The sequence below is a fragment of the Cololabis saira genome, chromosome 1 (assembly GCF_033807715.1).
Source record: "Cololabis saira isolate AMF1-May2022 chromosome 1, fColSai1.1, whole genome shotgun sequence".
NCBI classification, from domain to species: domain Eukaryota; kingdom Metazoa; phylum Chordata; class Actinopteri; order Beloniformes; family Belonidae; genus Cololabis; species Cololabis saira.
Window position 1 is genome coordinate 19,061,899 of NC_084587.1, and position 18,762 is coordinate 19,080,660.

An 18,762-nucleotide genomic window follows, 5' to 3' on the forward strand; every position below is an offset into this window, starting at 1 on the left:
TATTAGATATTAGATATTTTTTACAGTCTGAAAAGAGAAAAGAGGTAAGAATATTTGACACAGTTAATGCTGACTTGGACAAACTCAGTGCAAACATTTTACTTTAGTGAATGCATAGTTATGTTTTATCTTTTAAAATGGAAAATTTATGGCTGATTTAAAGTTGTGTTTTAGACGTAACTGACAGTTGTGCCAACGTTAGACCCTTCTCTTTTAATCATAAGTTTTGCGTATTGTTTGATGCAAACTGTCTGAAAAGGGGTATGAAGAAGCAAAACGTATTTATTCATACCCCTTCCCCCTCTAATAACCCTTTCTGTTTGATAAATATGCTTATATCCAAAATTCACAAACATGTTTAAAATAATTAAATAAATTATATAAATAAATTAATAAATTAAACCTCCTAAAAGATAACCCAATCTACCAGTCATAATACAAAATAAAGAAAAATAGAAAAGAAAATTTACTCTAAATGACTCTGCTTAGTCAAATTATAGTCTAATCATTTCATCTTGTAATCCCCAATTATTTTACCTTTTAATGTTTTCCTTAAGATCAACAAAGATCTACTCAATTTCCATTCATCACTCAGACCATTCCATAATATGACTCCTAAAAATGAAACACACCTTATTCAACATTAGTCCTCACGTGACATGTTTCAAAAAACCCACAGCCTTCTTAAATTATAATTTGTTTCTCTAAATTTGAAAAAAAGTTGAAGAGAAATATGAAAGCTTTTATTTTTTACTTGAAACAATATTTCTATGTTTCAATGTTTTTAAATAGACAATATCTATGAATTTGAATGTGTCTAATGACTATCAATAATGTATTGGTACTGTCACGATACAAAACGTTATTTATTATTATATAATATATATACTATATATTCAGACATTTTCTGTCCAACAGATCTCTTGTTTTGTGAATAATACCAATAGATTTAGACAATTTCTGTTTAACATAATATATATGTGGCTTCCAGTTTATGATCTATAATTACTCCCAAAAATGTCGTTTCATAGACTCTTTCAATTTCAACCCCATTCAATTCAATTTTATTTCACAATAAGTTCAAACACCATAAGTTTTGTTTTGTTTTGTTTTCATTTAATGACAATTTATTGGTATCAAACCATTTTTTTTAACATAATCAACTCCCTTCATGCTGTTTTCAACAATTCTTTAATGTCTGGTCCTGAAAAAAATAGGTTTGTATCATCTGCAAAATGCAATAAATTTCAACTCATTCAATGCTGTACAAATGTAATTTACATATAATGTAAATAACTTGGGTCCCAATACAGAACCTTGTGGAACACCACAGGTAACTTTTCTAAAATGTGACACAGTATTAATTAGTTTTACATACTGAAATTTTCTCGCAAAAGTAAAGAATGATTAATTTTGTCAAACGCCTTAATTAGATTAACAAAAACACCTACTACATATAGTTAATCATCTATAGCTGTTGCTAAGTTTTCTACAAATTCCATTACTGCTAAAGAAGTTTGGTTACTCCAAAATCCACATTTGCATTTGCATTTGCCTTATACTAAGACTTACTGTTATCAGGTGATTTTATTATGTTTTTTACACTGGTATCACAGCGGATGTTTCACAGATGTTTCCGTTGTGATGGGATGTTTCAGCAGTGTTGCTGTAAAATATCAAGTAAATTTAGATGTTGAAAAATCATCTTCATCTGCACATTGCCTTTCTTCATGCACAGCCAACAGGTTGATCGCATGCTGGGAAAGAACGAGAGGTTCAGGCCAGACATGTTTGGAGAACTGCTGCAAGCTGCAAACAACACAGGCGACCTCCGAAGCTGCCCGGTAGGTGATGCACATAATGTCTTTTGTTTTAACCCAAGACTTTACTTGTTTACTTGTCAGCTCAGTACTCTTTCCTGCTCCGTTTTGTCAAACAACCGGTTGAGTTCATACATAAGTAAAAGCTCATTCCTCACATGCAACAATTAATGAATAATTTAGAGGACTGGTTTAACGGTTAACATGTTACCATCAGATGGACACAGAAATTATTCTTGCAATAGTGTATTGTACACTCTGTGTTTCCTCTGTGGCACTGCACTTGAAGCGGCCGGAAAGAGACGGTGCCAAACTAGTGCAAGGATATAAATAGCAGCAAGGGGCTTATCCACAGTTTTTTATTCCTCTCATCTGTATTTGCTACCTCTTTCTTCCTTTTTATTGTGCATGAGTTTAGTGATGCTCAGCATTCAGTTCCTGTTGACCCATGTATCTTCCTGAAACCCTTCCAAATGCAGAACTGGCTTGGTGATATAAGCTTGCTGGTGCTTTTCTGCTTGTTGCAATATACTTAATGTTGATAATTCTGAGTGATTGGTGTTATGACTTTTCTTTTTCTTGTCTTTTTTTTATTTGGAAAATAAACATATAAATATAGATAAACATATCTACAATTTGAAGTTAGCAACACACCTTTAAAAAAGCTGAGAGGGAGATATGTTCACCTTTTTATTACTTAAACATATTTTAAATAATGCTTTTCAGTCGTTTGGAAACTCTGGATACTAATTGTTGCAGTTTTACAATACGGATTTGTGTCCATTTTTGCTGCATAAAGGATTTGATTGGCTCAAAGGTTTGCAGTCTTCATCTGATTATTTCCTTCATGATCAGTAACAGACAGATGTGGAATGAGGCCAGTCAGGTTTCCAATCTTCCAGTATACTGTACAGTTCTGCATTCACCTCTTACTCATCACTTAAGCCATGGGAATAGCTGCACATCCATGCTCTTCATAAGCAGATAACAGGCTGCATGATCTTTGTCATCTTTGGTATGTAGAACCTTCCATCTGCAGAATTGTCTGACCACAGAACGGGAGTCCACTATCATTCTGTCCATCTGAAATGAGCGAGTGCTCCATGAACAGCAGAGATTCTAAACAGACACAAAATCATAACACAGTTCCAGGTCCCACTTCCAGATGCAGACTGTGTTCAGTGACTATTATTTTTCAACATCCTCCTGAGCTTTTGTAGCATGATGGGTTCTCGCACATCCTGAGGGCATGTCCATCATACAAGTGGTTTTTGTCCTTGAACATGCTTAGACTCCCCGAACGTGCTACCAGTGCAACACACAATAGATAAATAAATAATATAAGCAATAAACATTTTTTGTCGTTTTACTTTTAGAATTTTTGCTGATGGATTATTCTCTGTCAGAGTTTGGTGAGTCATATTGTGACAAAAAAGTTTAAAATGGGACATGAACACATTTTTTCTGTGCTTGAGAGAATGTATTTTGGTGTCTGAAGCAAGGAAATGCCACTTCTAAATTAACAAAGTGGGTCAAGCCCATATATTGCGGAAGATTTATAATTACATTTTTGATTGATAAAACCTGCTGGAGGGCTTTATTTTACTTCAGCAGTCCTATCTGTGGTCCCATGTTGTCACCACCCGCACCAGATCAATTGTCAAGTATTTCTGGTATAATTTGCGTGTGCAGGTTTGAGCTTCCAGCCTAGGTACAGTGTGGGACGAGATCGGTGAGGCCATGGAAGAAGACTTTCGGTCGGCCTCTAGGAAATTCTGGCGAACCGTTCGGCGCCTCAGAAGGGGGAAGAAGTACTCTGCTAGCACCGTTTACGGTGTGGGTGGGGAGCTGTTGACCTCGACTGGGGACATCGTCGGACGGTGGAAGGAATACTTTGAGGATCTCCTCAACCCGACTGACATGCCTTCCACTGAGGAAGCAGAGAGTGTGGACTCGGGGATGTGCTCATCCATCACCCAAGCCGAGGTCACTGAGGTGGTTCATAAGCTCCTCGGTGGCCGGGCACCGGGGGTGGATGAGATCCGCCCTGAGTACCTCAAGTCTCTGGATGTCGTAGGGCTGTCTTGGCTGACACGCCTCTGCGACATTGCATGGAGGAAGGGGACAGTACCGTTGGAGTGGCAAACCAGGGTGGTGGTCCCTCTTTTTAAAAAGGGGGACCGGAGGGTGTGTTCCAACTATAGGGGGATCACACTTCTCAGCCTCCCGGGGAAAGTCTACGCCAGGGTACTGGAGAGGAGAATACGGCCGATAGTTGAACCTCGGATTCAGGAGGAACAATCTGGTTTTTGTCCCGGTCGTGGAACACTGGACCAGCTCTATACCCTCCGCAGGGTGCTCGAGGGTTCATGGGAATTTTCCCAACCAGTCTACATGTGCTTTGTGGATCTGGAGAAGGCCTTTGACCGTGCCCCTCGTGCCATTCTGTGGGGGGTCCGGGGCCCTCTATTAAAGGCTGTCCGGTCTCTGTATGATCGGAGCAGGAGCGGACCGGGACCTTCAGCATGTGCTGGGGCGGTTTGAGGCCGAGTGCGACGCGGTAGGGATGAGAATCAGCACCTCCAAAACCGAGGCCATGGTTTTCCACCGGGAAAGGGTGGCGTGCCTTCTCCGGGTGGGTGGAGAAGTCCTGCCTCAGGTGGAGGAGTTCAAGTATCTGGGGGTCTTGTTCACGAGTGAGGGAACGATGGAGCGGTGACAGACGGATCGGTGCAGCGTCCGCAGTTATGCGGTCGGTGTGCCGGACCATCGTGGTGAAGGACAAGATCGCGGATACAAGCGGCCGAGATGAGTTTTCTCCGCAGGGTGGCTGGACGCTCCCTTAGAGATAGGGTGAGGAGTTCGGTCACCCGGGAGGAGCTCGGACATTGAGAGGAGTCAACTAAGGTGGCTTGGGCATCTGTATCAGATGCCTCCTGGAGGTGTTCCAGGCATGTCCCACCGGGAGGAGACCCCGAGGAAGACCCAGGACACGCTGGAGAGACTATGTCTCTCGGCTGGCCTGGGAACGCCTCGGACTCCCCTCGGAAGAGCTGGAGGAAGTGTCTGGGGTGAAGGAAGTCTGGGCATCCCTGTTGAGACTGCTGCCCCCGCGACCCGGTTCCGGATAAGCGGCAGAAAATGGATGGATGGATGGATGATGTCCTTCAAAGATAATTGAATGGATTGTGGGGGTGGTCACTATGAAAAAAGGTGGACGTTTCTTTAAAGGAGCTTGAGGCTGGATTGTGGCAAGATTTATGAAAAAAATCCGTATACGTTTTAAGTTTTCTAGTAATGTCAGATGAAGCGTTCCAAACCCAAAAGAATGAGCCCTCTAGTGTATCTCTCCGTTGCCTTGAACAGGCTGTGTGCTGCAAAATGTGCTGCAATTCGGTCCCGAATTTCCCACGCTGGGCTGCGGATGTGACGTCACATGACGCTGCATGCGCGTTCTCCCCGTTCTCCCGTGCCGGCTTCAATGTTGGCTGCAGTAACCCCGACGGCCGTCGTGGTGAAGGGTGGCGCTAGAGAGTCTCATTTCTTAAAAGGAGCCTCAAGCTCCTTTAAAAAGGAAAAATAAAAGGGAAATCTATTATATTTCGACCAAAGCATTGTGTCAGCTTGTGTCAATTTCTTTTGTTGCAATATATACAAAGTTTCCCAACTTTTTGTGAAATGTTGTTTGTGATGTATTTCAGTCAGTCTTACACAAAGAGAGCTTCTCTGATATATGATGAAATGTACTTGGGAGTTTTTTGCCAAACCTTCAAATAAAAAGATTTATTTTAATCCCTGTTCTTTCCAGCTGTGATCTTGGTTCAGTAAATTTTATGTTAGCAGAACAGCATCTGCCAGAAAACAAATCACACCTTCACGATTCATCTGAAATCATCACCATGTTCTTCATACATGGAAATTCGTTTTTTTTAACCTTTCTGCACACATCTTAACATCTGTTTTAGTGATATCTTTTGTCTTGTTGATCTTGTGGGAATAATTGCGTGTGGGGATTTTTGACTTTAGATTTTATTCCTGTATCCTAATAAGAGATCAAAGAGCCTAACAAAAGCTGATGACTTTGACTTAATTGGAACAAGATGTATTTTTGAGCTTTTGAAGTTGCTTCTCAGTCAACTTGATTTCAGTTTGTATAATAAAACAACAGACTGGTTGGCTGTGTCTCGTTTTCCAGTATGCAGGACTTTTTCCGTCTCATGTCTTAATGCTGATATTATTCACCTCCTTCTGCTGTCACTCATGTTTTTTGCAGAGCGACTGCGGTCAGAGTATCAAGATCCGTCGGGTTCTCATGAACTGTCCTGAGATCGTGACCATCGGATTCGTATGGGATGCTGAGCAGTCTGATCTCACAGATGATGTCATCAAGTCCCTCGGTCCACGTCTGAACTTGTGCGGGGTAAGAGCTCAGAAGGTCTCATGTCAATTATCTTCTGTTAATAAGCACCAGAAGACAAATGGGAGTGTATCATTCAATTATCTTATCATCATTATTGATGATAATCATTATCTTATCATTATCATTATTATTATTATTATCATATTATTGCTATTATAATATTATTGCTATTATTATTGCTATTATTATTATTATTATTATTATTATTATTATTATTATTATCAGCATCGTCATCATTGTTATTATTATTATTGTTATTATTATTATTATTATTATTATTATTACTATTACTATTACTATTATTATTATTATTTTGTGTAGACTTATGATACTTCATTTGTTTTTTTTGTTTTTTTGTATACACTTTGTATACTTTGTATTCAGTTAAAAGGTGGGCAAGATAAGCTTTATGCTTCAAGCCCAGACCTTTTCGGTCAAATAATCACAATGTTCACCAGGGAAAAACCTGTGTTATCTTGTTTGTTGATTTTTGTTTGTGATTGACCGAAATAAATAAATATTAACTAACTAACTAATCTTGAAGGATAAAGTTTACTGGGAAATATAGTTTGTTGGGAAGTTTGTTGGGAAAGAAAAAAATGAAACACAGAGACATTATTTTTCATGATTAGGCATCTGGCGGGAATCATGTCATATTCATATGTGATCAAATACACGCCGTTTCAGCTTTTCAACCGAGTCACCGATGAAACTGCCAAGCGGAGCGAACTGCATCTGGTTGGGATGATCTGTTTTTCAAGTAAACATTACTCAGCCTTTGCCTACCACACCAAATCTTCAAAGTGGATGTTTTTTGATGATGCCACCGTTAAAGAGGTTAGGATTTCTGCTGTCAAACTTCTTCATTCCTTTTCAGAAATCTTATATCTGTAACTGCATGTTACATGAATTTAAGACTTTTTTTCTTGTTTTTTTTTTAAACTAGATTGGATCCAAATGGAAAGATGTTGCCTCTAAATGTATCAGGGGACATTTCCAACCGTTACTTTTGTTTTACACCAATCCTGAAGGGAGTCCCGTGTCCAGTGAAGATGCACCAAGACAGACCACTATGTGTCCTCGCTACAAAGCCCAAGTCAATGGTGACATGACTAGTAAGACCATCCTCCAGCTATCAGCTTGACTAACCTTTGCACACGTCACAGAGAATCAAAATTTGTTGTGTTTCTATTTACTTTACATCAGCTATTAAGATGTATGTGTTTACAGACACCACTGTTAAAGATATATCCTTAATTGTGAAAGGTTTAGTTAACAGGCAATTGCTTCTCCTTTAAAAATACCCACGATTTGGTGGCATTTGTATGTTTAAAATCTTTTTATAATTAGCTGGACTTCAGTTTAACTCTGTCCTTCAACTTAATCAGATTTAACAATGAATTTACTCTCTAGATGAGCCAGTGTTACGATTCTGAGTCACAAAGCTTGCAAACTTCTTGACTGATAAACCAACAAATAAATTGTACACAAGGTCACAAAAGAACCCAGGTTAATGTTACAAATTAGTTAAAACTAATTATTATAAAAAAAGCTAAATTAATTAAAACAACTTTTAGTTGCTCTCTAAGCTCAATGTTCCACGTTTTGTACCACATATTTCTGTTTTATCTCTCATGTATGAGAGATAAAAAGTATGCATAAGTATGAAAGGAGGGAGTGTATAAAACATATGCATGACATGCAGATGCAACAGCTCCTCAGAGGCTTGTACTTCGAAATTTAGATCATTGTCTATTCCAATGTTGGCTTTGTGTGCCCTGCGATAGACTGGCGACCTGTCCAGGGTGAACCTGCCTCTTGCCTGAAAGTAGCTGGGAAAGGCTCCAGCAGACCCCTGTGACCCTGCAAAGGATAAAGCGGGCATAGATAATGGATGGATGACTTCTTGTTGTAATGCATAATTATAAAGCAACGAATTTAAGCAGAACCTCTGCTCACAATCTGACAGCCTTTATCCAAGCCTCGTTGTCCCAATAGATGGGCAGTGAGGGATCATAAAGAAGTGGAAAACCTGCCATGCCCACCATTAGCTTCTCCTCCTTGATTTTTAATGCGGATCAAAGTTTTCACATACTCCATTCTGATAATACCACCAGAGCTAAGAGGATCTGGCTGCAGACTACGATGAAAGTAGGGCTCTCCACTTTAGACCTAACCCTAACCACTCAAGAGAGTTACATGTTACCCTAGCCCTAATCCCTCTTATGGTCCGGGTAACATGTCAGGGCTGTGCAGAGTGGAGGTCACACGCTTCCTGTAGAGAGTGGGGCCCCACTTTCAACCTGGACCTTGGACACATTTACATTTATAAAGTTTGGCCAAGCCCAGGATGCGCTGCCCTTCTGAGATGCTTTGCATTTGGGCTGAGCACGCTGCCTCTCTTTCCATAGAGAATGAATATGATCCATGCCATTTTGCGTGTAGTAAACACCAGCTGCAAGACCATGTGCTTTGAGAAAACAAATAAGAATGTTATGTAACTACATGGTCATTATATGTCAACAATCATGCTTGAGACAAGGTTTTTTTCTCTAAATCCCGTAGTTTGTTAATTACTGAGTACTTTTAACACACATCCCTGAATCAGAGTCAATAGTGGATTCAGAACAAGGTTGTTTGAACTAATATTAGCATGATGTACATCAGAATCTTGTGGGACTTAAATATGTCAAATCATTTCTTTCCTAGAACCCTAACCCACTGTAACATCTGACCACTCTGTGCAAAAGTATCATTAACGTCTCATTTTTTCTGCATCTTTGACGGCGTTGATTTCGCTCTAATAAATTCCAGCCGCGGTTACAGTTGGGGCTGAGTTGGTAAACCACGGTCGTGGGGAACGATCTGGATCCGGTCTTATATGCTGGCTTGAACTCCACATGAGGATGATGCCTCTGTTGCGTGCAGATTACCGCCCACGCCTTTCCCCCTAATCCCCGGTCCTGTGACGAAATGCACTCATGCTCTGGTTCTGCAGTCCTCCCTCCTCCCATTGATGCCTCCAGTGTTTACCTCCATTTATCTAGAACCCTTTTGATTTATTTTGGAAGTGATGTCTCTCCTCTTTAGATGGATTGTTTTACTTTAATGTGGTGCCTAGATATTTTGGCATGGGACAGGACTCTTGCTTTTATGACAATCACTGTAAGTAACTGTATTATGCATATCATCTGCCGGTTAAATTGGATTGTATTTTGAGGTTTACTGCTGGAAGTGAGCATTGTTCTCATGTCCACTGTCACAACTGCAGCAAACAAAGACCACTGTCTCTTGGCAATACATTTGCATAACACAGTTTCCGTATTACTTTAGGTGGCATGACGCATGTGTGCATTAGTTGATTACTTGGCAGCTGCTTTAGTTATACAAAGGTGTGTCTGAATCTTGGAGGCCTCTCCTTCAGGAGAAATTGAATGTGAGCTTTAGCCTACATGAGCATATTTGTAAATCCATAATACTGCAGCTTAATCACGGCAGTTGTGACACTTATAAGCACATAAATACATGCAGCTTTTGCAGTTTTTCTTGCCATGTTTCAGACAGGGCTTCAGGGATTCATTTGATACATACTTTTGTTCTCGGTTTTAAAAACATGAAGTAAGTTCAAATAGATTAGAAAACAGGGGGGAAGAGGCAGTGACGTAAAAGACAGCAGCTGTTAGATGAACAGGCACATCTCGGGGCGGATGCTTGCAGTTTACGTGGTTTGCGTTCCTCACAGTGACCTGCTTACCAGAGAAAGAAACACACCGCAGGGTTGGCAGACCAAGCAGCAGTGGCGTGTTTTACCAAAGTTAATGATGCAGCATCTGTTCTTTTGGGAGACTTTGCTTTCTTTCTTGCATTCCTGCCCCATTTGCAGCAAGATGGAGATTGGAGATGTTACACTGGCAAGCTCCACTGTGGCGCCATCAAAACCTGTAATAAATGACTGACGTCAACCATCGCTGCAAGGTTCTTGTGAGAAATATAGAGAGCACAAAAAAAACTTTGAGAATTTGAAACTGATAAGACAAAAGTATGTGTTTGATTATTATTTACGGGAACAAAGCGCCAATATTACAACTGGCAAAAAAGCTGGCAAAATAATCTGAATAATAATATGAATCTTTGGCATTTGTGATGCTTTAAAGGTGAAATCAGACTCAATGAAATGGCACAGTTGTGCAAGCAGAGTATTAAGATCTGAATCTATAGACTATGAACCTTATAAAAACTCCTACTGTATGCTGAATTGTAAGTCCTCTGGAGTTCTATGTTTTGGTGGTTTACCAATTTGTGAGTACCACGTGTGTACAGAAGCCATGTGCTGTCTTCAGGGATCCTGCATGCTAACTTCCAGGATCATTCTGTCAGGCACAATCGGTTGAATTCATTCATTTACCTTCACATGGTCAAATTCACGAGAATTTTTTTTTGGTTTTAAGGTTTAAGAGCATAGAGTTGAATGTTTCTGGAGGTATTATAGTCATGTTTTTAATTGTTAATAAATAAGTCAAAAGTAGTTCATATTATGCAGAAGATGCGATTTTGACTCACAGTGAGGGAATTTTTAATGAGCAAATCTTATAGTTACCCACAGTAGAGCTGGGAATGAGTTTCTTACTTTGGATGTCGTGCAGCCTGCATTAACTTACAGTAAAACATGTCATTTGCAGCGTCCAGAAACGTGAGCAGAGGAAGGCCACGGGGTCAATAATGTATGCTTGTGTATCTGTCTATGTTGTTTCCCCTGTTAAATGGCAATGCGATTCAATGTCTCCCGGTGAGCCTTCATTATTTCTGATTAGGCACAGTCTTATGCCAAATATATCAAAAGGTAAACAAGCAACAGATGTAGCATGCACAGGTAACAACAATGAGCTTAAGTTACTCCAAGTTGTTGCACGAGACTCATCAACATTTCCTAGAAACATTAACTTCTTTAAATCTCATAGATACTGAAAGCAAAGGCAGATGTAATTTTGCCACTTACAGATACAGATTTCGGTAACAGATTACAGATTTCGTTTAATTGGGTTCCACTGTTTTTACTTTTAGAAAATAAAAAAGACGGTGCATTTTTATGATGAAATATAGAAAAATACTGAAGTCTTAAAAAACTTTAAAGCTCCATCCTGATTGAACAGCAATTGGATATTCAAATAAAACCATGATTTGAGTATTTTAAACAGCCCAATCCAAGCAAAGGGACCAAGCTGATGTCGCCAAGGCTCAAAAAATGATACTGAGTGATAAAAGGAAAAGTGGAACAACTGCTCATCTACTTTTTGACATATGTTTTCCCCGCAGTGAAACATCCGTTTGGTAGTCCTAACAAATTCCCGGAACCTTTCATGGAGAATCTGCAGAGGCCTGGTGACACTATAAAAAAAGACAGAGGACATCAAAGAATTGAGCCACCACAACACAAAGGTACCACAATGTGTTTGCATTCACTTGTATTGTACTCTCGTTAGGAAGAAAACATTAGTTGACAAAAGCTAGTAAACACACAATTATAAGCTCAATATCAGAATAACTCTCAATCTATAAATGATCTGTGTCCTCTCTCCTGAGACATGATACATGCAAGACCGTCATCTCCACTAGAGAATGGGCCGCGGCCTCCCGTTGAGAAAGCAAGAAGTCATCCACGAACAGAAAAGCCATCTAACCATTTAAGCCGAGGTTCCCAGGAGCCACACGGACAGTCCTGCGGTGCACAGAGTGGCGGGCACAGCCGGAGGACCAGCACTTCCCCGGGTCGCTACGATCAGGAGAGCTGTCACGAACAGTGGGAAAGAGGCGGAAGTGGGGGAAGCAGAACCAAGTCCAAGTCTACCTGGAGACCCATCCGGGAAGTGCTGAATGTGGACACTGTACTGAACGAACTGGAGCAACGGCGTCAGCAGCAACAAGAAAGCCCCCGGTGCAGCAAGTCCTCGTCCCAGGAAAGAGTGCGAACTGAACAAAGCAGAGACTGTGAGCGGGAATACACAAGAGCCACAGAAGAACGGAGGCAGAAGTGTTTGATGACGATTTATGAGGATGAGCAGCGGCACAAGACTGAGAGTCACAGCTCTGCAGAATCGGAGAGCAAGAACAGCCAACAGAGGGGCGGCCGACTCAAAGGCTGCCCCAAAACTCTGCTGCGAAGCGACACCTGGACCATTCAAAGAACAGAGTCAGGGTACGAGAGCAGCGACAGGCTCAGCAGCGGCTCCACCAATCCTGACTCACCTGGGGTCGATGGGTTTACTATCAGACCAGAACAGAGATCCACACCCGAGCTACATTTGCAAAGGTAAGAAGACGGTGGATTAGTTCAGTGGATATAATGTATAAATGGAACTTGAGTGACTTAGATTTCAAAAACAATGGTTAGAACATTCTTTATAAAATTCACATATAAAAAATAACAAGCAATCAGAGCCAACATTGACACAAACAACAAACAACAGAACAGGCCAGACAGATAGAGAAGGAGCTTGAGGGCTTGTTTTTCTTTATATATACAGTAGTAGTTTTGTTAACTTTCTTTTATTCAGCTTCCTGGCGGCTGGTGTCGTCTCTCTCAAACTGCTTCAGAATGCACTTCATTTTTAATGCACTTAAGGCCAATTCTGGAGGAAGAAAAAAAAAGAGAGAGATAAGTTCACTTCGAGGGAGATTGTAGGGATTCCTGTGAATAACTACAGTGGCTGTTTAATCGCATGCAAGCATTCATAATTTTTATATTCCAGATTTTATTTTGATCCAAGCTATCCAAGTCCAGCAGTCTGTTGTTAGGCCACACCAAGACAACCAAAGCAAGCAACTGTGCAGCTCACACTTACAGTCAAAGTAGATCCCCCAGTTAACATCCATGTTTTAGTCTGTGACAGGAAATTGGAAACCTGGAGAAAACTCAGGCATAGAGACAGACATAACACACAAATACACATACTCTATGCACAAAAAATACCATCTGATACAAGCATACAATTTACATGTGTGTGTTAGGGTTTAAGTCAAGGCAAAACAAGTTTATTTCTCCAGCACAATTCAACAACAAGGTGATTCAAAGTGCTTTACAAAGACATTAAAACACAAATAAAAACATGATTTAAAATTTAAACAAAAAAGAAGGAAATAAGAACAATAGATAAAAATAAGATAAAATCAGTAGTTAAGATATGATCTGAACTCAAGTTTAAAAGCATCAGTGCAGGTTTGGAGCTTAATTCAAAGGCAACTGAAAATAGGTGTGTTGTGCCACAGCGTAGTTTAGCTGTCCAGTTATCAGAAGGTTCTTAATAATTGTATTCACAATTATTAATAATTAATAAAGTCGACTATTTATCAAATTGAATTATCAAAATGATAATAATCCTCAGGGCACCATCTGGGCCTTAACCAGGAAAATTATAACTTTTAACAGCAGAAAATCTGTCTCAGAGATTAGGATTATTTTGCAGAAAAGCAAATCTTATTATCACTTACGGAATAACAATTGAAGATAATTAGTTCGGCACTGGCTGTGTCAAACAATCAATGTGACCAAAATTGTATGAAACACAAACAACTCCTCATTAAAAATCAATCAGAATTTATTTACATACGGTTACCACAGCAGATGTAAATAAATACCCAAAATAAATCCTGATGGCACACTACGATAAACATAAAACCATTAACTAACAAGAAAAACAACAATCAATAAAAATGAAATGAAAGTTAAATGCATGGACTCAAACAATAATAAACACGATCACCTCTGTGGTTCGAAACAACGTGACTACGCGTGGCCGGTATTTAAAGATGGCGGGGCTCTCGCCACGTGCAATCAGACCGGATGGCAAACGCGGGCGTTTCAAACGTGAATAACTACAGAAAACGGCGACTACAAAATAATCGAACACAATAATGATAGCAATGATAATCATGTATGCAGTAATCTCAGTTCTGAACACAGATGTAGCTCTGCAATGCTCTAAATTAAACTAGTACACTCAGGCCTCAAAACCTCACGCCTCCTCTGAGTCTCCGGGTGCCGGTCAGGGGTTCCTGCCGGGTTCTTTCGGTCGGAGTCCGGATCCAAGCGGTCTCCCATCTCTCCCGCTCCTCCTCCCGACTCTGAAATCAAAAGGGGACGGTGGTGCAGTGTACGGCTGCTGGTGCCCCCCCCCCCGGTCGCGGAGGCTGTCACTTCGTCCCGGTGCGTGTGGGGCCGGTCCACTTCTTGGGCGTCAGCAGCACACAGCAGACAGGCGGAAGCAGCAACGGGATGATCGGGGGGGGGGGGGGGGCGTCAGCGGCACACAGCAGACATCCACGTAGGCAGGTGGAAGCAGCAACGGGATGACCGGGGATGGGGGGGATCGGGACCGCAGGCCAGAACGCAGCTCTCGAGGCTCCGGCCTGCAAACATGCACAAAAGAGAAAAAAAGGGGGGCCGGCACAAGAAACTACAGGAACGATGGACAAAAATGATAGCTATGAGATATTTATAATAAATGAAAATGGAAATGGAGAAGAGAGGAAGGGAAAAGGAGAGGAGAAGAATGGTGAGAGGCAGATCATGTCGGTGCCCCCCTGCAGCATAAGCCTATAGCAGCATATCTACCGCAAAGCTATATTTGAGACTAACTATTATAGTCTTGTGCTGCAACTATGACTACTGACTCTAACACACTAGAGTTTACACTACCTAGAGATTTACCAACACCAGTTAGAGGTTTACTAAACACTAACTATAGGCTTTACTAAACAGAAAGGTTTTAAGTTTAGTTTTAAATGTGGAGGTGGTGTCAGCCTCCTTAAACCAGATTGGAAGTTGGTTCCATAGTAGTGTTGCCTGATAGCAGAACGCCCGCCCTCCAAATCTACATTTAGATACTCTAGGAACTACGAGTAAACCTGCACTCTGAGAGCGGAGAGCTCTGCCAGGAACATAAGGCACTATCAGGTCTTGTAAATACTGCGGAGCTAAGCCATTTTGGATTTTTGGATTCTAAATCTTACAGGTAACCAATGGAGCGACGCTAACACTGGAGAGACGTGGTCTCTCCTGCTGATTTCTGTCAGTTCTCGTGCTGCTGCATTTTGGATCAGCTGGAGCCTATTCAGAAAATTACTTGGACACCCTGCTAACAACACATTACAGTAATCCAGTCTAGAAGATACAAACGCATGAACTAGTTTTTCTGCATCACTCTGCGAGAGGATTTTCCTAATTTTTGCTTTTTTTTTTTGGCATGCTGGGGGTTTGTAGTTTCTGACAAGGCGGCCCTTTTAGGAGGCACATTAGAGCCGATTTCCGGCTGACCAGTTTAAAAGTTGAATTTACACATTCACCAAATGTTCATAAACATTTATAAGTTCAGAGTTCACATGATCACTGGACGTAGCCCAACAGGTGTGTCTTTAATAAGCTGGACTTAAATACACTGAGGGCCTGATTTACTAAAGGTTTGCGTGTGTAAAAATGTGTGCAAACTTGACAGCACCCGCAAACCAAAGTGCCAGCTGATCTACTAACAGCGTGCAAAGAGGACTGCGTCTCTCAAATGCGCAAAATAGCACACGCAATCCATTTAGTACTTTTGCCCTGATGAATAATCAATATGGGGCGTACCCGCCAGAAATCGCTAAATACTGGGAGGGAAAGATGCAAATTGGTCCATTTTCCACGCGCAATGAGATTTACCAAGCCTGAAAGTTTTTGCGTGGATTGTGATTGCGTCTGTATTTAATACGTTCGAAAGGAAGGTGCTAATCTCCACATGCAAAAGGAGAAATATTTTATTTGAATGTTAAATCGAGTATTATTCAGCAAAAGGTTGCCACAGGAGGCACATTCATTTTTTTATTTGTGATAATAAATAAATCACGTGTTTTCATGGAGAAAAAAGTGTTTCTCATTGTGCGCCTATACTTGTTCTGCAGTCATACCCCGGTGTTGTGCCGTATTCAGCACCCTTGCCGTGAAAAGCACCCCCTCGTCTGACAAAAATGATATTCTCATTCCGTGTTCTGTTCATGTTGTGTTGTCCATGTTCTGTTTAGCGTCCAGTTTTGTGTTAATGATTCATGTTTAAATGCGCTCATGGATTCGGGTAAAAAAAAAAAATCGGGTGAATGGTTATTGATGTCATTAATTAATAGCCTGCTTACTGTGTTGTCTTCCATAATATTTGTAAATATATATAATATAAACTCCTAAGTATGTGTTTGTGTGAGTGTGTATATATAAATATATTGAAGTGTCAGTGTGTTGTTTTTTTTCTTGGTCTACTTATCATTGAATATACGAGGGGGTGCTTTTCACGGCAGGGGTGCTGAATACGGCACAACAATTTGCCTCTTCCACTAATATCTCTAACTCCAACTCGTCAAATTTCATTTTGCGCTTGCAACTATATCCTGCTTTCCATCCAGACTCTCCATGGCGCAAAGTTTGCACCGCAAACCATAAGACGTGCAACACCTCATTTAAATACTGAGGTTTGCACCTGTTATCAATTGCGCACGCAATCTTAGTTGATCACCCGCAAAACACACAACAACAGCACGCGCAAACTTTTTCAGTGCACACGCAATTTAGTACTCTTTATTTAGGATCTTAGTAAATCGGGCCCTGAGTGTTTCAGCTGAACTGAGGATTTCTGGGAGTTTGTTCCAGAGATGTGGAGCATAGAAGCTGAACACAGCTTCTCCATATCTGGTTCTGATTCTGAGAACTGATAAAAAAACCAGATCCAGATGACCAGAGGGGTCTGGAAGGGTCATACTGGGTCAGAAGGTCACTGATGTATTTTTGTCTTAGACCATTCAGAGCTTTATAGACTGCCATCAGAAATTTAAAGTCTGGCCAGGGTAAAGACCTCAGAGCTGGACTGATGTGGTCCACTTTTTTGGAGATGTAACTGACGTTTGCAGTGACGTAACTTACCGGTATGTTTGCATAGAGTAAATGACGTTTGCAGCGACGTAACTGACGTTTGCATAGTTGTAACTGACGTTTGCATAGTTGTAACTGACGTTTGCATAGTTGTAACTGGTGTTTGCATAGACGTAACTGACGTTTGCATAGACGTCACCAACGTTTGCTGTGAGGTAACTGACATTTGCATAGATGTAACTGACGTTTGCAGTGACGTAACTTACGTTTGCATAGAGTAAATGACATTTGCAGCGACGTAACTGACGTTTGCATAGTTGTAACTGGCGTTTGCATAGACGTAACTGACGTTTGCATAGATGTAACTGACGTTTGCAGTGACGTAACTCACGTTTGCAGCGATGTAACGGATGTTTGCATAGAGTAACTGACGTTTGCAGCGACGTAACTGACGTTTGCAGCGACGTAACTGACGTTTGCATAGATGGGTTCTGTGTTAGGACCTATACTGTTTTCTATTTATGTCAATATCCTCTGCAAAAATGTATCAAATGCTATGTATCACTTTTATGCTGACGATACTATTATTTATTGTTGTGCGTCATCTATTGTACAGGCCTTTGACTTTTTACAATCTGCGTTTGATGTTGTACAGTCTCGCCTGCAGAAGCTAAAATTGGTTTTAAACTTAGACAAAACCAAATTCATGCTGTTATCGAATGGAAGTGAACTGCCACCAAATCTTCCTAACATCTTAACTTTTCAAGGAAAAGAAATTGAATCAGTGTCAAGTACTTGGGCTTTCTTCTCGATCGCCAATTATCCTTCAAATCCCACATTGCAAATCTGGTCTCCAAGCTCAGGGTGAAGTTAGGATTCTTCTTTCGAAACAAAGCCTGCTTCTCCATCAGTGCTAGGAAGTATCTGGTAACATCAACATTCTTGCCTCTGCTGGATTATGGTGATGTATTGTATATGAATGCATCTGCCCAGTGTCTGCGGTCACTTGACACTGTGTATCATTGTGCCTTGAGATTTGTCACTGGCTGTAAACATCTTACCCACCACTGTACCTTGTATGCCAAATCTGCTCGGCCATCTTTATATGTACGCAGATGTATGCATTGGTTGCGCATTATTTATAAAACCCTTCTAGGATTGGTCCCTGCTTACCTATGTACATATCTCCATAGAAGCCAAAGCCATTATGGCCTGCGCTCACATGATGCTTTGCACTTCATTATTCCGCGTGTTCGCACTGAGCTGGGAAAAAGAGCTTTTAAATTCGCTGCCCCCTTTGCTTGGAACACCTTTCAGAAAGACTTTAAACTGACGGACCTGATATCCTTCAATGACTTTGGTTCGATCTTGAAGGACCTAGAGCGTGAAAGCATTGGACAGTGTCTCTGTACCTGATGGTAGTTATGTCTTCCTCAACATCTGCACTTTATATGATTGATGTGATTACCTACTGTTAACTGGCTGTGACCTCCTATGCATCTGCACTTTATAAGACATGGTTTTATCATTTTATTGCTACTTTGTTCCTCTGTTATTGTTTTGTATTCTGTCTTTTAACCTTGTGATTTTATTTTTTTTGACGTGCACTGCTGCCTTCCTGGCCAGGTCACCCTTGT

The 18,762-nt window shown here is 40.8% G+C and overlaps 1 protein-coding gene across 1 annotated transcript in view; it reads left to right on the forward strand.

Moving 5' to 3' along the window:
- The window catches only part of usp53b (ubiquitin specific peptidase 53b), a 42,727-nt gene that overhangs the window by 7,428 nt on the left and 16,537 nt on the right, over positions 1-18,762 (forward strand). Inside the window, exons 8-13 of the mRNA XM_061716919.1 lie at positions 1,739-1,844; positions 6,094-6,240; positions 6,928-7,077; positions 7,187-7,355; positions 11,554-11,676; positions 11,821-12,547. Of these exons, the coding sequence (XP_061572903.1) occupies positions 1,739-1,844; positions 6,094-6,240; positions 6,928-7,077; positions 7,187-7,355; positions 11,554-11,676; positions 11,821-12,547 (1,422 nt within the window). The remainder of the gene's footprint in view (positions 1-1,738; positions 1,845-6,093; positions 6,241-6,927; positions 7,078-7,186; positions 7,356-11,553; positions 11,677-11,820; positions 12,548-18,762) is intronic.